The sequence below is a fragment of the Anomalospiza imberbis genome, chromosome 4 (genome assembly GCF_031753505.1).
Source record: "Anomalospiza imberbis isolate Cuckoo-Finch-1a 21T00152 chromosome 4, ASM3175350v1, whole genome shotgun sequence".
In the NCBI taxonomy this organism is placed as follows: domain Eukaryota; kingdom Metazoa; phylum Chordata; class Aves; order Passeriformes; family Viduidae; genus Anomalospiza; species Anomalospiza imberbis.
The window spans coordinates 17,672,269-17,690,704 of NC_089684.1; the positions used below are offsets into that span (position 1 = coordinate 17,672,269).

Consider the following 18,436-nt stretch of genomic DNA (forward strand, 5'->3'; position numbering starts at 1 on the left):
GCTTTGACATAACAGACTTGACAGTAATTTCTTCTCTCTGCTTCTACAGATCCTGACGTGGTTTTAGGGCATGACCCTATTAATATTAAATAGCTAGTGGAAATGAGAGTGATGAGCAGCCTTTTTGACTATTATCAGAAGCCTACATAGCTGAAATAGATTTCTGTGCAGTATGTTGTTGTCTGTTGTAACTCAGGTCTTATCTTTGTCTACACTGGGGTTTTTTTGTTGGTGTTTTTGGTTTTTTGTTTTGTTGGTTTGGGTTTGTTTTTTTTTTTTTTTTTTTTTGTACACAGTGAATTACTTCGTATGTAATTCACATATCATTGTCATCAATACAGCCTAAAAATTCCTAGTGGGTGGGACAGAGAAGGTGGCTCAGCATTTTGAATAAAATTTCTCTTAATGAAGATGCCACAGCAAAACTGTCATTTCCCCTCAGTGTTACCTTAGTGTAAGCAAAGGCATAATGGTTTCCTTGTTCCTCTTGGAATGTTTGTTGGCATATGTGCTGTCTCTGCTGAGTGTGCTGGGGAAGAGTTGGGTTGGGTGTTCTCTCAAGCAAGGAAGAGTGACTGGTGGCACAAAGTACCAAGAACCAGTGCAAAATTTATCCACAGCCCTTGCAATGAGTGTTGCTATCAGTGCTGTGGATTTCTGGCCCACAGAGGTAGCTGAGGCTTTTTCTATATTTGGAAAAGTTGCATGCCTTCCCTTTCTTTCAGTGGCTCAGAAGTAGATTTTGGTGAAATGTATTCTTGTTTACACTGGCAGTAGGCATACAGAATTCAGACCCATAGTTGTGTGACCAATTACCATTTCCTTCTGCAATACTGGAACAGCTCTGTGTCCAAAGTCAGAAAATTAATTCAGGAGTACATAACAGAGAATCTGTTAGTTTCTTCCATGATTTATAAACTACTTGGATTTATTTGTTGTTGTCAGGATTCAAACCACCCTCCAAAGGTTTCTGACACAAGTGCTCCTCATGCTGTAGTCCTGCATGATTTTGCTGCAGGTAAGTAAATGTGAATATTCTGGAAGCATGTTTTACTCCAAGAATTTCAAATGGAAATTTTCTTAAAAATTAGAGCTTAAAAATGGTGTGGAAGCTCAGTCTGCAAGGTCTGTACATGGAGTTGTTCAATTCAGTGGGTTTAGCTGTAGATGGGTCAGTCTTTCAGTTAAAGCTAATTGATTTATCAGGTAAAATTAAGACGTTTTTAGAACTGATTCTGGTTTTGTCTGTGGTATTTGTATTAAGGTTTTACTTAGAGAAAATCAGTGAGTGTGACAAGTACTGTTAACTGAAATGATGTTGTCTTACAGAGCATGCTGATGATTTGGACCTTCATTCTGGAGACACTGTTTGTCTTTTGGAGAAAATTGATGCTGAGTGGTACAGAGGAAAATGCGGGAATCGCACAGGGATATTTCCTGCCAACTTTGTTAAAGTGGTTGTATGTATACATACAATTTGTATACATTGCTACATAAGATCCTGTTGCATTTGTTTTCTGGTTCTATTTTACTAAGGCTCTTGTGTGTTTAACTCCATTATGTGTTTAGATAATCTCTTTTCCCACTGGCAGCACAGAAGACTCATCAACTTGTTTGTGTGGTATTGGAAAGATATTTGATTTGGCACAACCAGCTTGTGTTATGGGGAATAATTTGCTGTCTATTTAAAGCCAAGTGAGAAAATCATTGCCCTTACCAGATTCTCTTTGGAAACATGCATCGTTTCTCAGGGTCCTCAAAGCAGATTATTTTTTTGACAGCTGCATGTCTGAATCAACAGTCAGTATAAGATGGTTGATTCTTGTGCCTCTCCCCAGTTCCCTATCTTGTGTCTTTTTCTCATCCCTTGAACTTTGCTGGAATCACCATTTTTTTAGCCATGTAATGAACTAGGTCAGAGTAGCAATTTGAAACCATGTTGGGGTTTTTTTCTTCCTAGAATGCTGTTTTTTCCAACAGGATTAATTTGCCTAAGTGGTTTTCTGAGTGGCTGCACAAATGGCTGTTCTGGCACAGTGCAAGGAGATTGTGTTGTTGCAAATGAGCAGCTTAAAGCAATCCTGTTCCTCAACGTGACACTTGACAGTGAGCGGAAGGCAAGAGACAGGTGCTCTTTTGGAGCCCAGTGGTAATTAATTTAAAAGGGATAGTTTGGTTCCCTGCAGTCAAATGGGTCAAACCTATTGCAAACCTGAGACAGAGACTGAAGTCCATTTTGTGACAGTGGAAAGGGCTGCCCACACCAACCATATGAACATGGAAGAATGCCAGAGTGACAGCAGGATGCTGGGAAGTGCATGGCTTGGCACTTGGGACAGGAAGTGTCTGTGGCAACACTTCTGGGCCAGCACAGCTGGCAGAGTGAGCCCTGCTGCTGCACGGATTTGGTAGGCATCAGAGAGGGTAGGGTGTCTGTTTAGTTTGTAGTGGTGGTATTGGAGAAAAATTTTAAGATCTGAGAAGTGCTGAAGAATAAAAACTGAATTCATAGTTAGTAGTAAAGGAATCATGCTTGATTCACTTTCCCAAGAAAGATTTGTTAGCTAAATTGATTGGCTACTTCTGCACAGACCAACAGTTCCATTTAAAAGCTCTTGCTTCTGCTGATAGCTAATAAAGAAAAGATTTCATGTTAAGGCAGTGGAGTGAGTATTTGGGGTCAAATTCAGCATTGATACAGACAGATACAACTTCATAAAAGCTAGGGAAGATGCATTTCTATTTTAGTTGTAAAAGATGATTATCCTTTGAAGGCAAAAATCTTTTGTTTGAGAATTTGGGGTTGTTTTAAAAAGAAAAAAGAGTGCAGTACATGAGGCATATTTACTTGAGTGAATTCTCCTGTTAATTCATGTCAAATTTCATCTTGATACAAAGTCTCCATACAATACACTACAATGTGTTTTACAGTATTGAGCTGGGTAGTAGTTTGGATCTGGACACCTAATAATAATACATTAGTTATGGCTTCCCAAAGAACCTTCAGAGCACCACAGATACCAGCTCATGCAGCAAGAGCAATGCAGAGTTTATTTGTCCTAAAAGGCATTGTGATTTCTTCCAGTGTTTCACACAAGCTCATGAAACATTCCTGGTGGTTTTATGGGAACTGGCTGGTATATTAGTGAGCTGTAACCCAAAGCTCCTCACCAAGGCCTCTCAGCTCATAGTCCTGTACATCTCACAGATCATCCTTCATGTCACACCAAAAATACAGTTGAAATCCTCCTGTGATAAAGGACTTGAATGTTGGGGTTTTGATGTACCTGTGTATTGATTTTTTAAAGTTGCATTTCTCCAGTTCAAGTGAGATTTGTGAGATGTGTTTTTGTTTGGAGAGCAGTTGGCTACCAAAGCACAGAAGGGATAAGTGTAAACAGTGGTTTTGTCTATTGTGGTATACTGTGCTAGTAAATAATTGAGAGCAATTACCAGTTGAGAATTGGGATCTAAATTCAACAGCATGTTGTAGCATCTAGTCACATATTCTGTCAATCACTCATGCTACAAGTAGAAACAATAAACCAGCTTCATAAAACAAAACATTAAATATTGCTTCTTGTTTGCATAAGATTAAAAAATGAGAAAACAGGCATAAATTTACATTAATTAGGTCATATATCAGAGCATGCCAGGGATTACAGAGTGTCACACATTTGAAAAACAGATTGTTTTAACCAGTTTCAAGTATATTGTGGTTAGTTGCCATGAGCTTGTAATGGAAGACATAATTTATTTTACTGTCTTATTAGATTGATGTTCCAGAAGAAACCAACAAGAAAAAAATACCCTCTTCATCACGATGTATCAAGTGAGTCAGATGAATCTTATTTGCTTTCTCATGTTGATTTACGAGGAATGAAAAAGAAATATTAACTTTGAAGCAGGGGCTCTCTGCGCTGAACTTAATAGGGTTAACAATTTATTCACCAAAAATACATTGTAAAAATCAAATTATATGTTTTAAAAACTTGAATGTTTATGATGTTTTATTAAGACTCATATTTAGGTTAAAAAAGCGCAAAACCTTACTTTCATGAAAACTGGTTCCAGAAACCATGAGCCAATCTAATTAACTTCAGCAGCACTGTACACTGCTCTTTGTGCTCCCGACCTTGCTGCTTTCTTCCATTGTCCTCACAAGACTGAACATGGTAGGGCTCCTACTCATGTGAAAGATATAATGGAACAGCATATAGAGAGGTACTTTAAGCAGAGAAGTTTCTCTGTCTCTAAGGTGTGCAGATGTATGGGTAAATCCAAAGTTCATTATCAAATGAATTTCCAGCACTTTCATTTCTGAATTTCAAACAACTTGTACTTATATTTGTAGGCAATAAATGATTTTTCATGTTGCTTATTTCTCAGTGATGTTTATTGGATTTCGTAATCATTCATTCCAGGAATTAAAGCAAATTCATGCAGAGGCAGGAGCAACTAGTGTCAGTGGGATCATTCAGTTGTTCTTTAGGTGAAGCTTGGTTTGTCAGGAACAAAACTTTATTTTAAAAAGTTGCTTCTGCAGCTAAGAAAGAAACAGAAACTTGTAGCTCTGTCCCAAAAGAAACATCTTTGCAAAGATACTGAGTGGGGGACAGGGGTGGGAATCAAGCTACTTTCTTTGTGTGCTATGAATATATAGAAAGAATTAAATCTTTTTAATTTAAAGCTTTTTTTCCAGCATGGCATTTCTGATAAACCAAAAATTTTCTTAGGTTAATTTCTTAAATTTAATTTACTAGGTTCTTAAATAATGAAATTTATTTAAGTCAGGGGGGAAAATAATTTTTTTTTCAGTGCTGTACCAAAGTATATAAAATTTATCAGATGCATTGAAGTTTCTTTCTTTGATAGATAAGCTTTTTTCCCTATAAGATTATAGGGATGGATTTTACAGAATAAAGTATTTTAAAGTAGATAAAAACTAGCTTCTTCCTATGAAACCTCCATGTATTTGAGACAAATACACAGCACTCACCCCCCACCCATGTTTGAGTGCATCTAAATGGGATGCTAGCTCGAAAAATAATCAAACTCTTAACAAAAGTGAATCAGGATACTTGCTTGGATATAGGCAAAGGTATTAAATTGGACAGGTGACCGAGAAACAAGGGGGTTTATTGTTGCTTGGAAGGAAAAGAGGGTCTTTTGCAAAATACTGTAACAGCCAGCAATTGGGATGCAGAAATTACATCTGGCTTCTTCAGTCTCTGTTCTCATTCTCCTCAGAAAGCAGAGATGAGAACCAGGGCTGGCCCCCAGTTGTCCACCTGTCCTATCTTCAGTGCATTTTTTATCATTTTAATTAAAATATCAGTCCATATATTGCACACAATGCTATCTGATTATTAAGTAGACAGTAATAATAAAGAAGCAAAATCATTTTCTCTTTTGTTTGTGCAGAGGTCCACGGTGTGTAGCACGATTTGAATACATTGGAGATCAGAAAGATGAGCTCAGTTTTTCAGAAGGTGAAACTATTATCCTGAAAGAGTATGTAAATGAAGAGTGGGCCAAAGGAGAGCTCAGAGGCACGTCTGGAATTTTCCCCTTGAACTTTGTGGAAGTTATTGAAGACCTACCTGGAACAGGTATGAATATGTTTGCAAAAATCTTCAAGAGCATGGGTTTGTACTTAAAGCATATAGGCAGCATATAGGAGAAAATTCCAAAAGGACAGTGATTGCAGAAAGGAGGTAAAAAGAGAGGGAAGACTGATAAAAACCCCCTCAAAATTAACAGTATGACTTCTTAAGAAGCTATTCTTAATGACTTCAAATATCTAAAATCTCTGTCATTAGTAACATTCTGAATAGACACTGCTCATGTTCTTAAGTTGTGCTTTACTTACGTAGGTGCAGAAACAGCACTGAAGAATAAGGTAGAGGTTTCATCTTCCCTTCCTCAGGTAATAAAACTTTATAGGCGAGGGCCAGAATTTATGTATAGATTTACAGAGACTATTATAATGTGAGAGTGACTGCAGAACATGACACCACTCCCACAACACACAAGGCTGCATTGTCACAGCCTCAATTCTGACATGTGGCCTAAGCTGATAGAATTCAGAGCTTCTGACAAATTAATATTGGTAAATTTTTACCCTTTGTGTTGAAGGAAATTCTTGCTAGCTCTATTTTAAGTATTGTTGAAGTGATCTAATTTTGAATTTATTAATCCTTTCCCCTGCCACCAGAGATAAAAAGGAATGTGGCTGAGCCTAGATGAAATTCTGTGGTGGTAATTGCTGAAATGCCATTCTAGTCTACATCTGCAGCAGCACTGTTGTATTGGGAGGGTGTCAGGACAGCCATGTGCTGTACAGCTGCTTTCAGCAGCATCCGTCAGTTTTTGGGCTCCATTCACACTTCTAAAATTAATGCATCTCTTCTGTTAACTTGAATAGAGCAACAGACGCTCACTAGAGTGGTGTGAAGCGCTTCATGATTTTAAAGCAGAAACCAAAGATGATCTATCCTTCAAAAAGGGAGACTACATCCAAATACTGGAACAAGTAGATTTGGAGTGGTATAGAGGAAGACTCAATGGAAAGGAAGGGATTTTCCCAGCAGTTTTTGTTCAGACCTGCTCAGGTACAGTGCTCCTACTAGATGGCAATTTATTATTCCTTGGATTGTGCTAGTCATGACAGCTGTGGGAGAACACGACATCAACTGCATGAACAACTCACACACCACCAGAGTCTTCAGTATTCTAAAGCTAAACTTAAGTTTTGAACCAACTTCTCTAATAATAGCAGTATAATGTTCTAGTCAGTAAGTAATATGTGAGGTTACACAGACTCTGGAATGTTTTCCAGTGTGGTTTGGGCACAGGCAAACCAGGGCCATTGAGCCACCTTTAAGGAATAATTCAGGAGTATTAATGCTGCTTCATCTTACAGCAGAAAGACGGAAAGTCAGCATTTATTATGTGTCACCATTGGGAAGTTCAAGTTAAGTTAGTCTTAAATTTAGTCTGCTTAGAAGCAGAACTGTGAGACTGTTTAATACTAAAAAATGAACTGGTGGCAGTAGAGTTTTTTATTCCAGTAGGACAGTGAATTTGGTACAGCAGTAGCAATAACATTTGGACAACCTGTAGCACAATAGCAGGGAGAAAACACGAGAATGGCAGGAAACTTCTCCAGAAACAGAGATTTATTTCACTCCCCTGCAAGTAACTTCTCTTGTCCACCTTCTGTAGCCAGGGTAGAGCAGTCACAGCCTGGAGGAGGGAAGAAAGGAAAAGCCAAAGCTCTTTATGATTTTCATGGAGAAAATGAAGATGAGCTTTCCTTCAAAGTAAGTACCTCTCTTAGACCAACTTTCAAGAGGTCTCATGCTCCTAAGGAGTGCTAAAAATAAGGTTCATCCCCTGTGAATGTAGGCTTTAGACAAGAGGGATGAAGCTCATAGATATTAAACACATTTGGTAAGTGGTCTGTCTGTTCCCTTATCAGTCCTGTTACCTATCACAAAAATCTTCATTAAAGGTGACACTGAAAAGAGCTCAGGAGTTGCAGAATTCTCAACTTCTCTGATCTAATTAACATGACAAGATAAACAAACCTTATTTTGCAGTACATTCAGTTCCTGATTGGTTGATAAGGTCAAGGGAGCCTCTCTTAGGACTAGAAAGAAAACTCTTGAGTAGGAGGTGATGGTGAGAGTGCCAATACTACAGCAGCCAGGCCTCTAAGGGAAAACCTAGTACAGCAAAATCTTGAACTGGCAACACAATTCAGAGCTGCTGTGGGAGCAAGGGAAAAATAAAATACATGCTGGATGCCCAGATCATATTAAGCAAGAACAAGAAACAGAGTACCCTTGATATTCAAAGTCATGATTTAGGTAACCATGTTCTCAAAAGCAAATTTCTGAGAAACAGTAGACTTTAATAGGAGCTGAAACACACAGTATTTTCTCTTCTAAAACTAGCAAAATAGTTTCAGCATTAGCAGCTTGCAATGCTGAAAGGATAGATGATTCTTTAAAGCAGAAAAGGGGAATAGAGGTGCTGAAAGAAAGGCCAGTACTTCAGATGAAGGGTGTGGCATGGGACAGTGAGAACAAGAGCCAAGACCAAACACAGGACCTGCAATTTAAATGGCCATACTGAGTTTTTAGATTGCTTTTCTTCTTTTTGGGAAAGTTTCCAAGTGCTAGAAAATACTGGGAGTAAATTAAAAAACCTTTCCAGTGTTTTAAGAAAACAAACCCTGGAAACACACACAAATAAGCACTAAAGCAGGGGGCCCATGAGCCAGCTCTTAACATACCTGTGGAGGCAAAGCAATGTGAGAAGTTATCCAGCAGTGCTCTTCTCTCCCTCCAAAGGTGGTGATTTTTCAGCACAGACAAGTATTTAGCCTAAGAGAAGCTTCAGCTGGTTTGGCAAACTATCTCCAAGAGATGTAACCAACAGAAGAGACTGGCCACATCTTACTCCTCTTCTGTTTGATTGATATTAATTGTTTCTAAATAGGATCAGCTCTGCATGCATTAACATTACTCAGTAAGATTGCACAGTAAGCTGTACTGACATTACTCCTTCTCTTACAGGCAGGTGACATGATAACAGAGCTGGAATCTGTAGACGAGGACTGGATGAGTGGAGAGATACTAGGAAAGTTGGGGATATTTCCCAAGAACTTTGTTCAGATTTTAAAAACACCATGAAGTGTTGCCTTTCTACTTCTCCCTGCGTGTGGGAGGGAATGTTTTCTACCCTAAAGGCACAGCAAAGACATCAACGAGTGTTGATTATCTATGTTTTGCACTACTTTTTCTAGACAGTCATAGTAGTATCTTGAAGTCAGATAAGAAAATCTGAGTCTTTTGTGACAGTGTATGTAATCATGTTTCATGAATGCTCAGAGAGCAAAACAAGCAGGCTTTTTAGCCATTTCCAACTAGGGAAATACTGTGGTGCAACACCATTTTAACTTATATAGCATTCTAGTATGTTTACTCTCTGGTATTATATTTATCATGCACAAAGTCTGCATAACATAAGCTGCTTTGGCCTTCTTTGAACTTCTTAAGATCCAAACTTTAAAAATTGTTTTAATATATAATTACAGCACTCAGTATGTAGATGAAGTTTGATATTCAGGTTTCATTACTGCTTGAGTTCCACATTAGCAGTAGAATCCACTTGTTTTATGATTTAGAGGATAAGAAAAATAACTGGTATTTCAAAGTAGAAAGGTATCAGTCTAATACTGGCAAGAGGGGAAATGGAGAAATAAATCCTTGTGTATTATCCTTCTATTCTTAGCCCAAGCTGCTCATACAGCAAGATCACAAAAGTAAAATTTGTGAGTATTTTGCTTCTTAATGAATTGTTTAAATTGGTATGAATCATCTTAGACCTTCCTCGTTTTCCTCAAAATACTTTGCAAGTACAGGTTTAGTTTTCTCCTACTGCCCACTGTTTTTTGAGCACCATCATACCCTTCTTTCCTAGCTGAAGTTAGCAACAGACTGTTTATTGAGCTTTCTCAGATCCCAGCCATGGAGTAGCTGCAGTATTCCAACTATTTACCCCTCCACTCCCCTCATGGAAGTGGAAAGCCAGCGTTCACCCAGTCTGCATTTTATTTGTCACTCAAGCACTGGAACATACTTCAGTAACACTATTCCTATCCTTAACATGAAGGATATTACACAGCCTTGGGTTTAGTTTTCAGCAGACATGGGATTCGTTTCCAGTTTGTTGACACATACCAGATAAACTGAGCATCCTTATAAATGCTCTGTCGACGCCGTAAGGAAAACATGCCTGGCAAGAGGTTACTCCAAACAGCTCTAACCAAGGCACTTGGTAAAAAGCAGCAGTGTAGCTTGACTGACCCAACTAAGATTGATGTGATTGAGGTAGTTTCACATTACAGGAACTTCTGGTAGTCAGTTCCTTTTTGTAACAGCAAGGAATGGGCATCTAGTCCCAGGGGCAGACTGGAGCTCACCTGAAGCAAGCCTGAGGGACCTGCAGTGCAGACATGAGGGCCTCGGCACCATTCACCCAGCAGTCACTGCCAGGCTGCAGAACTTGCACAGACAGGCACAGCCCCCACTTTGTGTTCTGCTGTGTGTTTGAACTACACCAGTACCCTTCACACAGCCGGGGGCATGAAGACCACACCAAGTTTTAATGAGCTGAGGAACTGGACTTCTACTTCCATTAGGTATTAACATGATAAGCAAAATGCTGAAGTACGTGCCCTTCTAGAAGGTTGGAAATGCAACAATGGCTACAGCTATTACTCAGTTTTAGCAGCCCCAGCAAGCCTGTCCAGAACTCTCTGGAATCATGTGGCAGTCCACAGCCAAGGACAATCTTTCCCGCTCTCCCAAGTTTTTGTGTTAGGAGATTCTAAAGGTTCTTGTTTATTCCAAAAAAACAGTCATCTCCTAAAGAAATCCAAGGAATAGCCAGATCCTTCAAAGACATACCACACCAGTGTGGTGGTAGATGAGGCTGAAGTGTATGATGTTTACTTACTGTTTGTCTGGCAGTTTTCTAATATTTTGATACAATTCTCAAAAGTAGAACTGATTTTTTAATATTTTTTTTTCAATTTCCTCTTTTCCATTTTTATAACTGTGTCTTGACCAGTTGTTTTTTGTAACTTCACTGAATGTTTAGTCAGTGCCTGTTCATTGACAAGACCACTCTGCTGTATGTAATCTCCTCCCTGTGGGGCAGGGCAGGAGTAGCAGCAAGGCCTTTTACTCAGAGCACCGAGTGCCACCTAAGGACTGCTCGCATGGCTGCAGGCAGCTGACACGCATCTCTGTGAACGCTGAAGCAAGGGAGATGCTCGGCTTTTACAGGGCAGGATTTTCAACACAGTGCCCAATACCACCACCTTAAGACCACAGACAGATCACATGAAATTCTTAAGGTGTACAAAAAAGCCGAGGATGAGGTGAAGTGCAAATCTTAACTGCAATGTTGTAGCAAATTCCAGCTGTAACCTTAATCCAGCTAGATCTCCATGCATTAGAATAAAAGCCTCACTTACCGCAATATTTTGTTTGACCCATCCTCTAGAAATATCTTCAGGAAGATATCTTTGTTCTGTGTACAATGAACAGTATCCTAAATAAACCTTAGTTAAGTCCAGTAAGTTTGTTATGGTACCTCTGTAAATTAAGAATGTATTTAACCAATAAAATTTTTATAATTAAGTCATGATGGCATTTAAATTGTCTTATGCTGTGGAAAGCTGAGCTTTCCACTTGACAGTTTGAGAGATCTCATTCTGCAAATAACACCCCACCTCCAGACAAGCAGTCCAAACCCCTCAGAGAACCTGGAGGATTTTAACAGGTTATTCAAGCCTTTGCACTTGGGTGTGCCTCACACTCACCACCTACAGAACCTATTGCATTTTGCTACCTGCAGCAAGCAGCTGTCACCACAGGGCATCACACGTGCTGTGATTCTCACTGTGACAACGTCGTGAGGAAGACACAGGCTGACCCTGCACATAATTTAGGTGCTCTGCTGATTGCTGCTTTCACGCTCCATGATTTTTCAGCTGGTATTTGATGAGAGAATACAGAGGATGATGCACAGTATTTTCCTTCCTGCTTTTCCCCCACCTGAAATCACATTACAAAGACTGCATTTACCCACAATACCTATGTGGCAATGCACTGTTCCAAACAATACATTTAAAAGCCTGAAAAAATCCCAAGTTCTTGTCCTCTCCCCCACTCCTCTTGGACTAACCTTTTGGCAACATACAGTCCTCATATATGCAAGTAACAAATAAAACCGACAGCTTCAAAAATGTGGCTGTCTGGGATTCCTGGAGGCAGGTGACACCTGCCTCAGCAGTACGGATGGGAAGAGCAAAGCAATATGATTCCTTCCCCCTGTTCCGAGGCTCCGAGCGTTGAGCGCTCACTACTCTTCCTTCCAGTACACAAAGTGGAAAAACCAGAACATATTAAAACTATGACTTGGAATCACAAGACAAAATCACATCACTTGCAGCATTCTGAAGTAAGTTCAAAAGCATTCTTCTCATTTTGCCTATTACTTGGTCCAAACCAGCAGCTAGGAAAATGTGAAAATCCCTGGCAGGGAACAGTACAGCCATCCCGGGTAGCAGGGCCCCTCTCCTCCAGTAGCTTTGTTGGAACAGTAACATTTTTACTATTTTCCTTTATTTCATGTCCAAAGCTCTGTGGCAACCAATTGCAAGAGCCACCACTCTGAATTCTGCATTTTGCTCTCAGTTTTACATCACTAACTTACCAACACTTTAATAGGACTAAGTTTAGGTTTGTTGGCCTAAACAAAACATATTGATAGCGCACAAAACTCATTTTAGCCAGAAAAAAGCCAACATAAGTTGAACAAGAAGCTAAAACGCTGTTAGATAATGAAAAACAGTCTTTAAATTACTCAGCAAAACATTTAAGTGTTTTGTTTTCAGAATACACACCATTGCCTCTTTACAGAATTTTTTTCCCCTGAAGTTCTACAGGTTTTCCATTACAGTCATCCCTCAGTTCTGACAGGTTAAAACCCAACACCCAACTCCAGTGCTTGAGCACATTTTGGATTTCTGCAATGCTCAAAATTAACACTGCTTCCATCATCATAATTACAACTTTAGCACCTTCAAACACCTTCTGACCACCAGAGACCACGAGAGATTGTATTAAATAACCAAGAAATTTAAACATAAGCACATTATTCTGAAGCAAGTCATGTGGATAAAACTGTAAGACTTCCCAACAGTACCAAATTCTGACACAGGTTTCCCTGTGCAATTTCTGCCTTCCCTGTACTCTGTGAGGCACCTCTCACCAATACACTCTGCACACGCACATAAGGTTTTTTTGGCGAGGACTAAAATTACTGGGTAAAAACAACATAGAGAATCCACAGAAAGGACATCCCACCTTCTTCCACCCATCTCCACAACACAACTGGAGAAGTACATGTGTACTTCTTTTATCTAATTTTTTTAAGCCAAGGCCATAGGTTTACCTTACTGAAAACGCATCCACACATCCAGTACCAATATTGTCCGGTAGCAATACAGGCAACCAAGCATTAGTTCTGTATATTAAAACCTTTTATTTTCCACCAATTTTTAGTTTCACACAGACTCTTGCACAGGTGGCTCATATCCATCAGCTCGCTCTACCTTGGTGCCTGCCTCATCCCCAGAGGGCTTTCCAGCACCACCACCTTCACCATGCAGCTCCATCAGCTTGCCCACTGAAAAGAAGCAGAGACAGAAACAGTGAGCGATGGACCTGTTTGGACAGTTTTCAGTTACTCAATTATTCATTACACAGAAATGAAACCACCAGAACGTTTTCTGTAGGTAGGACTAAGTCCATTGCAGACAGCTCATGCACAGAGATGCTGCTGCAGTGACAGACAGAAGCAGGCAGCGAAATAAGGCTATGTAACAAAACTACAAATGACACCTTCTCCTAAAAAGATCTGGACTCAAGAACCTACTGCTGCATTACACGGGAATGTCAGAAATTGGTGAAATGGAATCATTCCACATCATCTGGGACCGAAACATTTTGTCATCATTCATTCCCAAAGCAAAGCTTTTAAACATTCAGCAGAAATTCCAGGCGATAATTCAAGAAGCTCCAAACTGGACGCTCACTGCTTGGCTTTCAGTCCTGGAAGCCACACATCAGGACAAGGACATATTTTCCCTTCTACAACTACTAAAGCTCATTGATGCTGCTGTAACATCTTTATCCAAAAGCAAACACATTTAAACTCCCTCCTTTCCACACCCTCCTCCAAATGTCTGCAGGAACAGACTTACATTCAAACTTGGGCTTCTTGAGCATCTTCACCTTGCGGACATAGACATCGTGCAGAGGGTAAATGGACTGGCAGGCCTTCTCGATGTCCTTGCCAATGCTGTCTGGGATCCTGAGAAATCACAGAGCACCACAATGCTTTTAAAAATTCCGCCTGCTTCGGCAGCAGCAACACAGGCTTAAAAAACATCCTTAGGAATACAAAATATTCTACAAAAGTTTACACCATCACATTGACAATTTTCTTCAAGTACATTTAGATTCTAAGACACCTCCCTTGCAATGTTAGAAGGGACATAGTGCAAGTGTGCTCACTTTGAGAGCAAATCTGCAAACTTGTGGAAGCCATCAGCCCACTCCGAGAAACTCTACTCTCAGAAGAGCTCAGAGCATTCACAGTCCCAGTGGATCAGAATTACAACTTTAGTCTGTAGAAACTATTTTGTATTTATGCAAACATGACAGCGGATTCAGGTCAGATGGGATGCAGACACCAAGAGGAGCCATTTGCAGAAAAGGGCAATTGGCTTTTCCACACGAGGGACTCCCTGCCTGGTCTCTGACAAACACCTTGGGATGCACCAGCACTCCCCAGGCACTCAGCAACAACCAACCCCCAAACAAGGATTTAAACTGCAGGGGACAAAAAAAGAACACGGCCAAAGCTTACAGCTTATTGACAACTTCCTTCAGGTCATTGGTCTGCACCTCCCGGGTCATGATCTCCATCATTTTCTTGCGGATCTGCCGAACCTGCTGGTGCTGGGCATAGGAGGTCTTGCGGATTTGGTTATTGCGCTTCTTGGTGAAGCCCACGCAGAAGAGGCGCAGCAGGTACCCATCAGTGGTTTTGACATCCACGTGGGCTTCAATCATTGTCTGAAAGAGGAAGCACGGAACACTTACCACCCACGCAGCGCAGGCTGCCCAGCCCCACACGCCCCACGCCGTCTGATGCTTCAAACGCGGCTTTGCCAGGCACCAGCGCTTCCCTCCCTCCCTGAGGCACCGGCAGCCACGCAGACCTTGTTTCTTACACACCTGCCATTTTTTGACCATGGAGCACATTTTGTCCCGTGTGAGGTCCATCCCATGGAAGTTGGTCAGACAATTTTTGCCCTGAACGTCCTCAGTGATCAGTTTAAATTTGCGGAAGGCAACCTCATCATTCTGCAGATCAGCCAGGCTCACTTCAAACACACGGCCCTTCAGCCCATCAGAGGCAATTTCTGGGAGATGGAACCGAATAAAACACCTTAGATTAACATTAGAAGCACATTCTTCAAATAGTATCAGGTGTGGGATATGAACAGCAGCACACAGCAGATTCCACCACGTGTAATTTGGTTTGTTTCAAGCATAAATGCGTTACAGAATATTCGGAAATTATCAACAGCAATGAGAAAACTAAACATAAAAAGCCACAAGTGCTCAGGAGAGATGAAGCAGCAATGAACAGCCCAGTACAATAATTTCACAGCTCCTCCTCCAACGAGCAACCATTTTAACAACACTGGCTGGTTCATGCTTCGTTTGGCAGTGACCCTCATTTTTTTTTTGTTTCACGAGTTCAAAGTAACAATCAGCATCCTAAATTTGAGTGCAGCCAGCAGAGTATCATAAAGCTGTTTAGCCATTCTGCATGGATAAGCTTCCAAAAATAGGGTTACCTCTGCATTCCTAACAGAGGTCTCCTCTTTCTAAGGTGTGCCAGATGATATAAAACCAAATTTACCCTCCTGTGATATATCCGTGTTCCCATTAAGTCAGCAATTCTGGCTCTAATTTTTACCCAAAACCTTTAAATTTCAGATATTTCAGAGTCTTAATGTGCTGGTTGTTACAATCCTATAAGGACTAAGGTCTCCTGTGGCACTGTCCCACATCTCCCCCTGTGACAATCAGGACTACTGCTTACTTCTTGAACTTTTCCCAACGTGCCAGGTTACCACAAGGAGAGCTCATTAGAAACTTCAGGCCCTTCCTTCCATGGTCTGGCATTCTTGTACAAACAAGAGCCCAGCATACGAACTTCCTGTATGAAATGAGCCAAGCTCGTTTATTCAAACAGGTCGGTCAACTAAAAAAAAAATCCACCCAAATCACCCAACTTTTTAAGCTTCCAAGCTCGTAACAGTTCAAGCAAACCCCATTTTTCAGCAGTCTTTTATGCAACAAGTCCCTTAACCGCTTGGCGCTAGCACGTGGAGCAAACGCAATGCCCCGTGCTGCCCTAACCCCAGGTACTCACTAGTTCCTTGAGTCCTGGTGACAAGCGTCTTCCCGATGTTTCGGATATTGAACATCGCCGGTGCTTTCACATCGTACCAGTCCTTCTTGGAGAAAGGGTCGACCCTTGAATCAAATGCAGAAGGTTTTTAAGCGACTTTCTGAGGCCCCACCGGGCTGCAGTAAGACCTTCCTCTCCGACTGCCCGCCGCTGCTGCCGCCCCGCCGGGCCCGCGCCCGCCCGGCTGACGCCATGACAGCATCGGCCCTGCTCCGGCCGGGCCGCGGCCGCCATCCGCCCCGCATCCCCGGCATCCCGCATCCCCGGCATCCCACCTCCGCGGCGCCCCGCCCGGCGCCCCCGGGCACCGCCCGCCCGCGCCCCGGCGGCCCTCACACTTTCTTCTTGGCGCCCTTCTTGCCGCCCTTGGTGAGGCGCTTGTTCTTCCCGACCGCCATGGTCCGGCCCGCGCCGCGGAAAGGGCGGGGCGCGCGCGCTCCCGCGAGATTATACGAGAGCGGCGCTCGCGCGAGAGCTGCGGGCGCGGGGCCGCCTCCGGCGCCGGGAGCGGGCGCGGCCCGGCCCCGCCCCGCCCCGCCCGGGACGAGCCAGGGCGGCACGGAGCCGACGGCGCGGGGCCGGGGAGCCCCGGCACTGCCCGCGCTCCTGAGCGCCCCCGCCTGGAGCGCTGCGGGGCGCCCGGCCCCGCGCTCCCGGCCCCCGCGCCCCGGCAGTGGGGATGCCGAGGCGGGCCGCTGTGCGGACGGGCAGAGCCGCAGGGACGGGCAGAGCCGCAGGGACGGGCTTCGCTGCACCGACTGTGCCCGGGCGAAAGGCAGGTGCCGCCTCTGCCCATTCTGAGGCCTTCAAGCTGAACTGTCTGCCCCCAGGCTGAACCTCGTCACCCTTTGTAAACGTGACTGATGTCGTCTGCTGTTTTCTGCAATGGAAGTTGCTTAATGAAGAACTTTGTGTTTCAAGTATCATGTAAGAGTACCGTCATACAAATAAATCAAATAAATATACATCGATAGATGAGGAATATGCATTAGACAGGCGGGCTCATGTAAATTTTACTGTATAAAAGATGTTACTTTTTACCCCGTGGTGTGTTTGATTCGTCAAACCTCCCCCTTGCATCCTCTGCAGAATAAATAATATCACCTTTCCAAGCTATGTTTAGAGAGCTCCTAAAATCGGCAGCTCTCCCAGGCCTTGGGGCACCGAGGGAACAACCAGAAGTTGGTGGTCTGGGCTGCCCCAAATGCCCCGGCCGACGGCTCCTCTCCCCACTGCACGGGGCAGGAGGAGGCTTCACTCAGCCCTCCTGCATGGGCAGGGATGGCACTTGGAGAAGCGGTGCCCAGGACAGCGCCAAGCAGTTGGAACCCCCCTGGAACAAGAGCTGACCACAGGCTGTGGCTCACCAATGAGCCTCACAGCAGCCTCTGGCAAGGGTGTGCCTGAGGCTCTGCCAGGTAGGATGGGATCCAGCACAGGCACCTGCACCATGCCCGCTAGAGACAGCCCACTGCCAAGCATCCAGGCTTGTTCCTCCTCCTTGTGGGCGCCCTCCCTTTTCCACCCACACCAGGACAGTGGGAAGCAGAGTGTGTCCGAGGGGTCATGGTGAGAGTCCCATCCTCCTTCCATGAGCAGGAGCAGTGTCTTGAGAGTCAGCAGGAGACTGTGCTGACCCTCCATGTCTGCAAGGTTTTGGCCAGGTGCCTGAGCTGTTCCCACTGTAGGGACTGTGTACCTTTGAGGAGGATTTCTTCAGAGGCTGTAGAAATGCCACCAGGGCCCAGGGCAGGACCCTCTGTGCCTTCACTGTGGCCAGTTTTGGAAGTGTTACAGCTCTTTTGGGAAAGGTGCTGCCCAGGACCTCATTCTCTCTTTGCCACTTCCCATCAGAGTCTCTCTGATGTCTTTGAAGAGGAGGATGGAGGCCACTTGCACCCACTCGTGACAGCCTCTCCTGGGCACTGCCTGCCTCTCCCTCTGGAGAGGACATGCTTTCCTTGGGGCTCCATTATGACAGTCAAGGGAAAGGAGTATTTGGTGAGCTCAGGCTGGCTCCTGGCTCTCTGCTTGTCTCTGCATCAATGGAGCAGCTGGGAGCATGGGAGGTAGCAGTGAGGAAAAATGCATCCTGGCACTTCCCAGGAGTATGAATTTGCCTGCAAGGGGCACGGGGAAAAGGAACACATAGGCCCCCTAGCACTGCAGAAGAGCCATGGATGTGCCGTATCTTTCAAGAGTTGTAGGAACATCTGCCAGCTGCCCCAGTGGTGGTGGTGACATCCTGCCCCCCAACCAGGGAACCACGTATCTTGCCCTGCCACCCAAAAGGACCAAG

At 43.2% G+C, this 18,436-nt stretch overlaps 2 protein-coding genes and 1 non-coding gene across 8 annotated transcripts in view; 1 reads left to right on the plus strand and 2 right to left on the minus strand.

Moving 5' to 3' along the window:
• The window catches only part of SH3D19 (SH3 domain containing 19), an 81,567-nt gene extending 70,348 nt beyond the window's left edge, over positions 1-11,219 (plus strand). For all 6 annotated transcript variants that reach the window (XM_068187295.1, XM_068187296.1, XM_068187299.1 and 3 more), the window contains 8 exons: positions 946-1,018; positions 1,330-1,460; positions 3,774-3,832; positions 5,425-5,612; positions 5,877-5,929; positions 6,428-6,614; positions 7,228-7,325; positions 8,586-11,219. In XM_068187295.1, coding sequence (XP_068043396.1) covers positions 946-1,018; positions 1,330-1,460; positions 3,774-3,832; positions 5,425-5,612; positions 5,877-5,929; positions 6,428-6,614; positions 7,228-7,325; positions 8,586-8,702 — 906 coding nt within the window. In that variant the 3' untranslated portion in view covers positions 8,703-11,219. The remainder of the gene's footprint in view (positions 1-945; positions 1,019-1,329; positions 1,461-3,773; positions 3,833-5,424; positions 5,613-5,876; positions 5,930-6,427; positions 6,615-7,227; positions 7,326-8,585) is intronic.
• A 1,889-nt stretch (positions 11,220-13,108) lies between these two features.
• RPS3A (ribosomal protein S3A) lies at positions 13,109-16,630 on the minus strand. The gene is made up of 6 exons (XM_068187302.1): positions 16,474-16,630; positions 16,099-16,202; positions 14,889-15,076; positions 14,518-14,726; positions 13,850-13,959; positions 13,109-13,272 (listed from the first exon to the last, which is right to left on the minus strand). Exons 1-6 carry the CDS (start codon positions 16,533-16,535, stop codon positions 13,151-13,153), a joined length of 795 nt encoding a protein of 264 aa, XP_068043403.1. The 5' UTR covers positions 16,536-16,630; the 3' UTR covers positions 13,109-13,150.
• On the minus strand, positions 13,538-13,607 carry LOC137473510 (small nucleolar RNA SNORD73). Its single transcript, XR_010998861.1, has one exon. It is a non-coding gene; the product is annotated as a small nucleolar RNA SNORD73 (small nucleolar RNA).
• Positions 16,631-18,436: the final 1,806 nt, after the last annotated feature.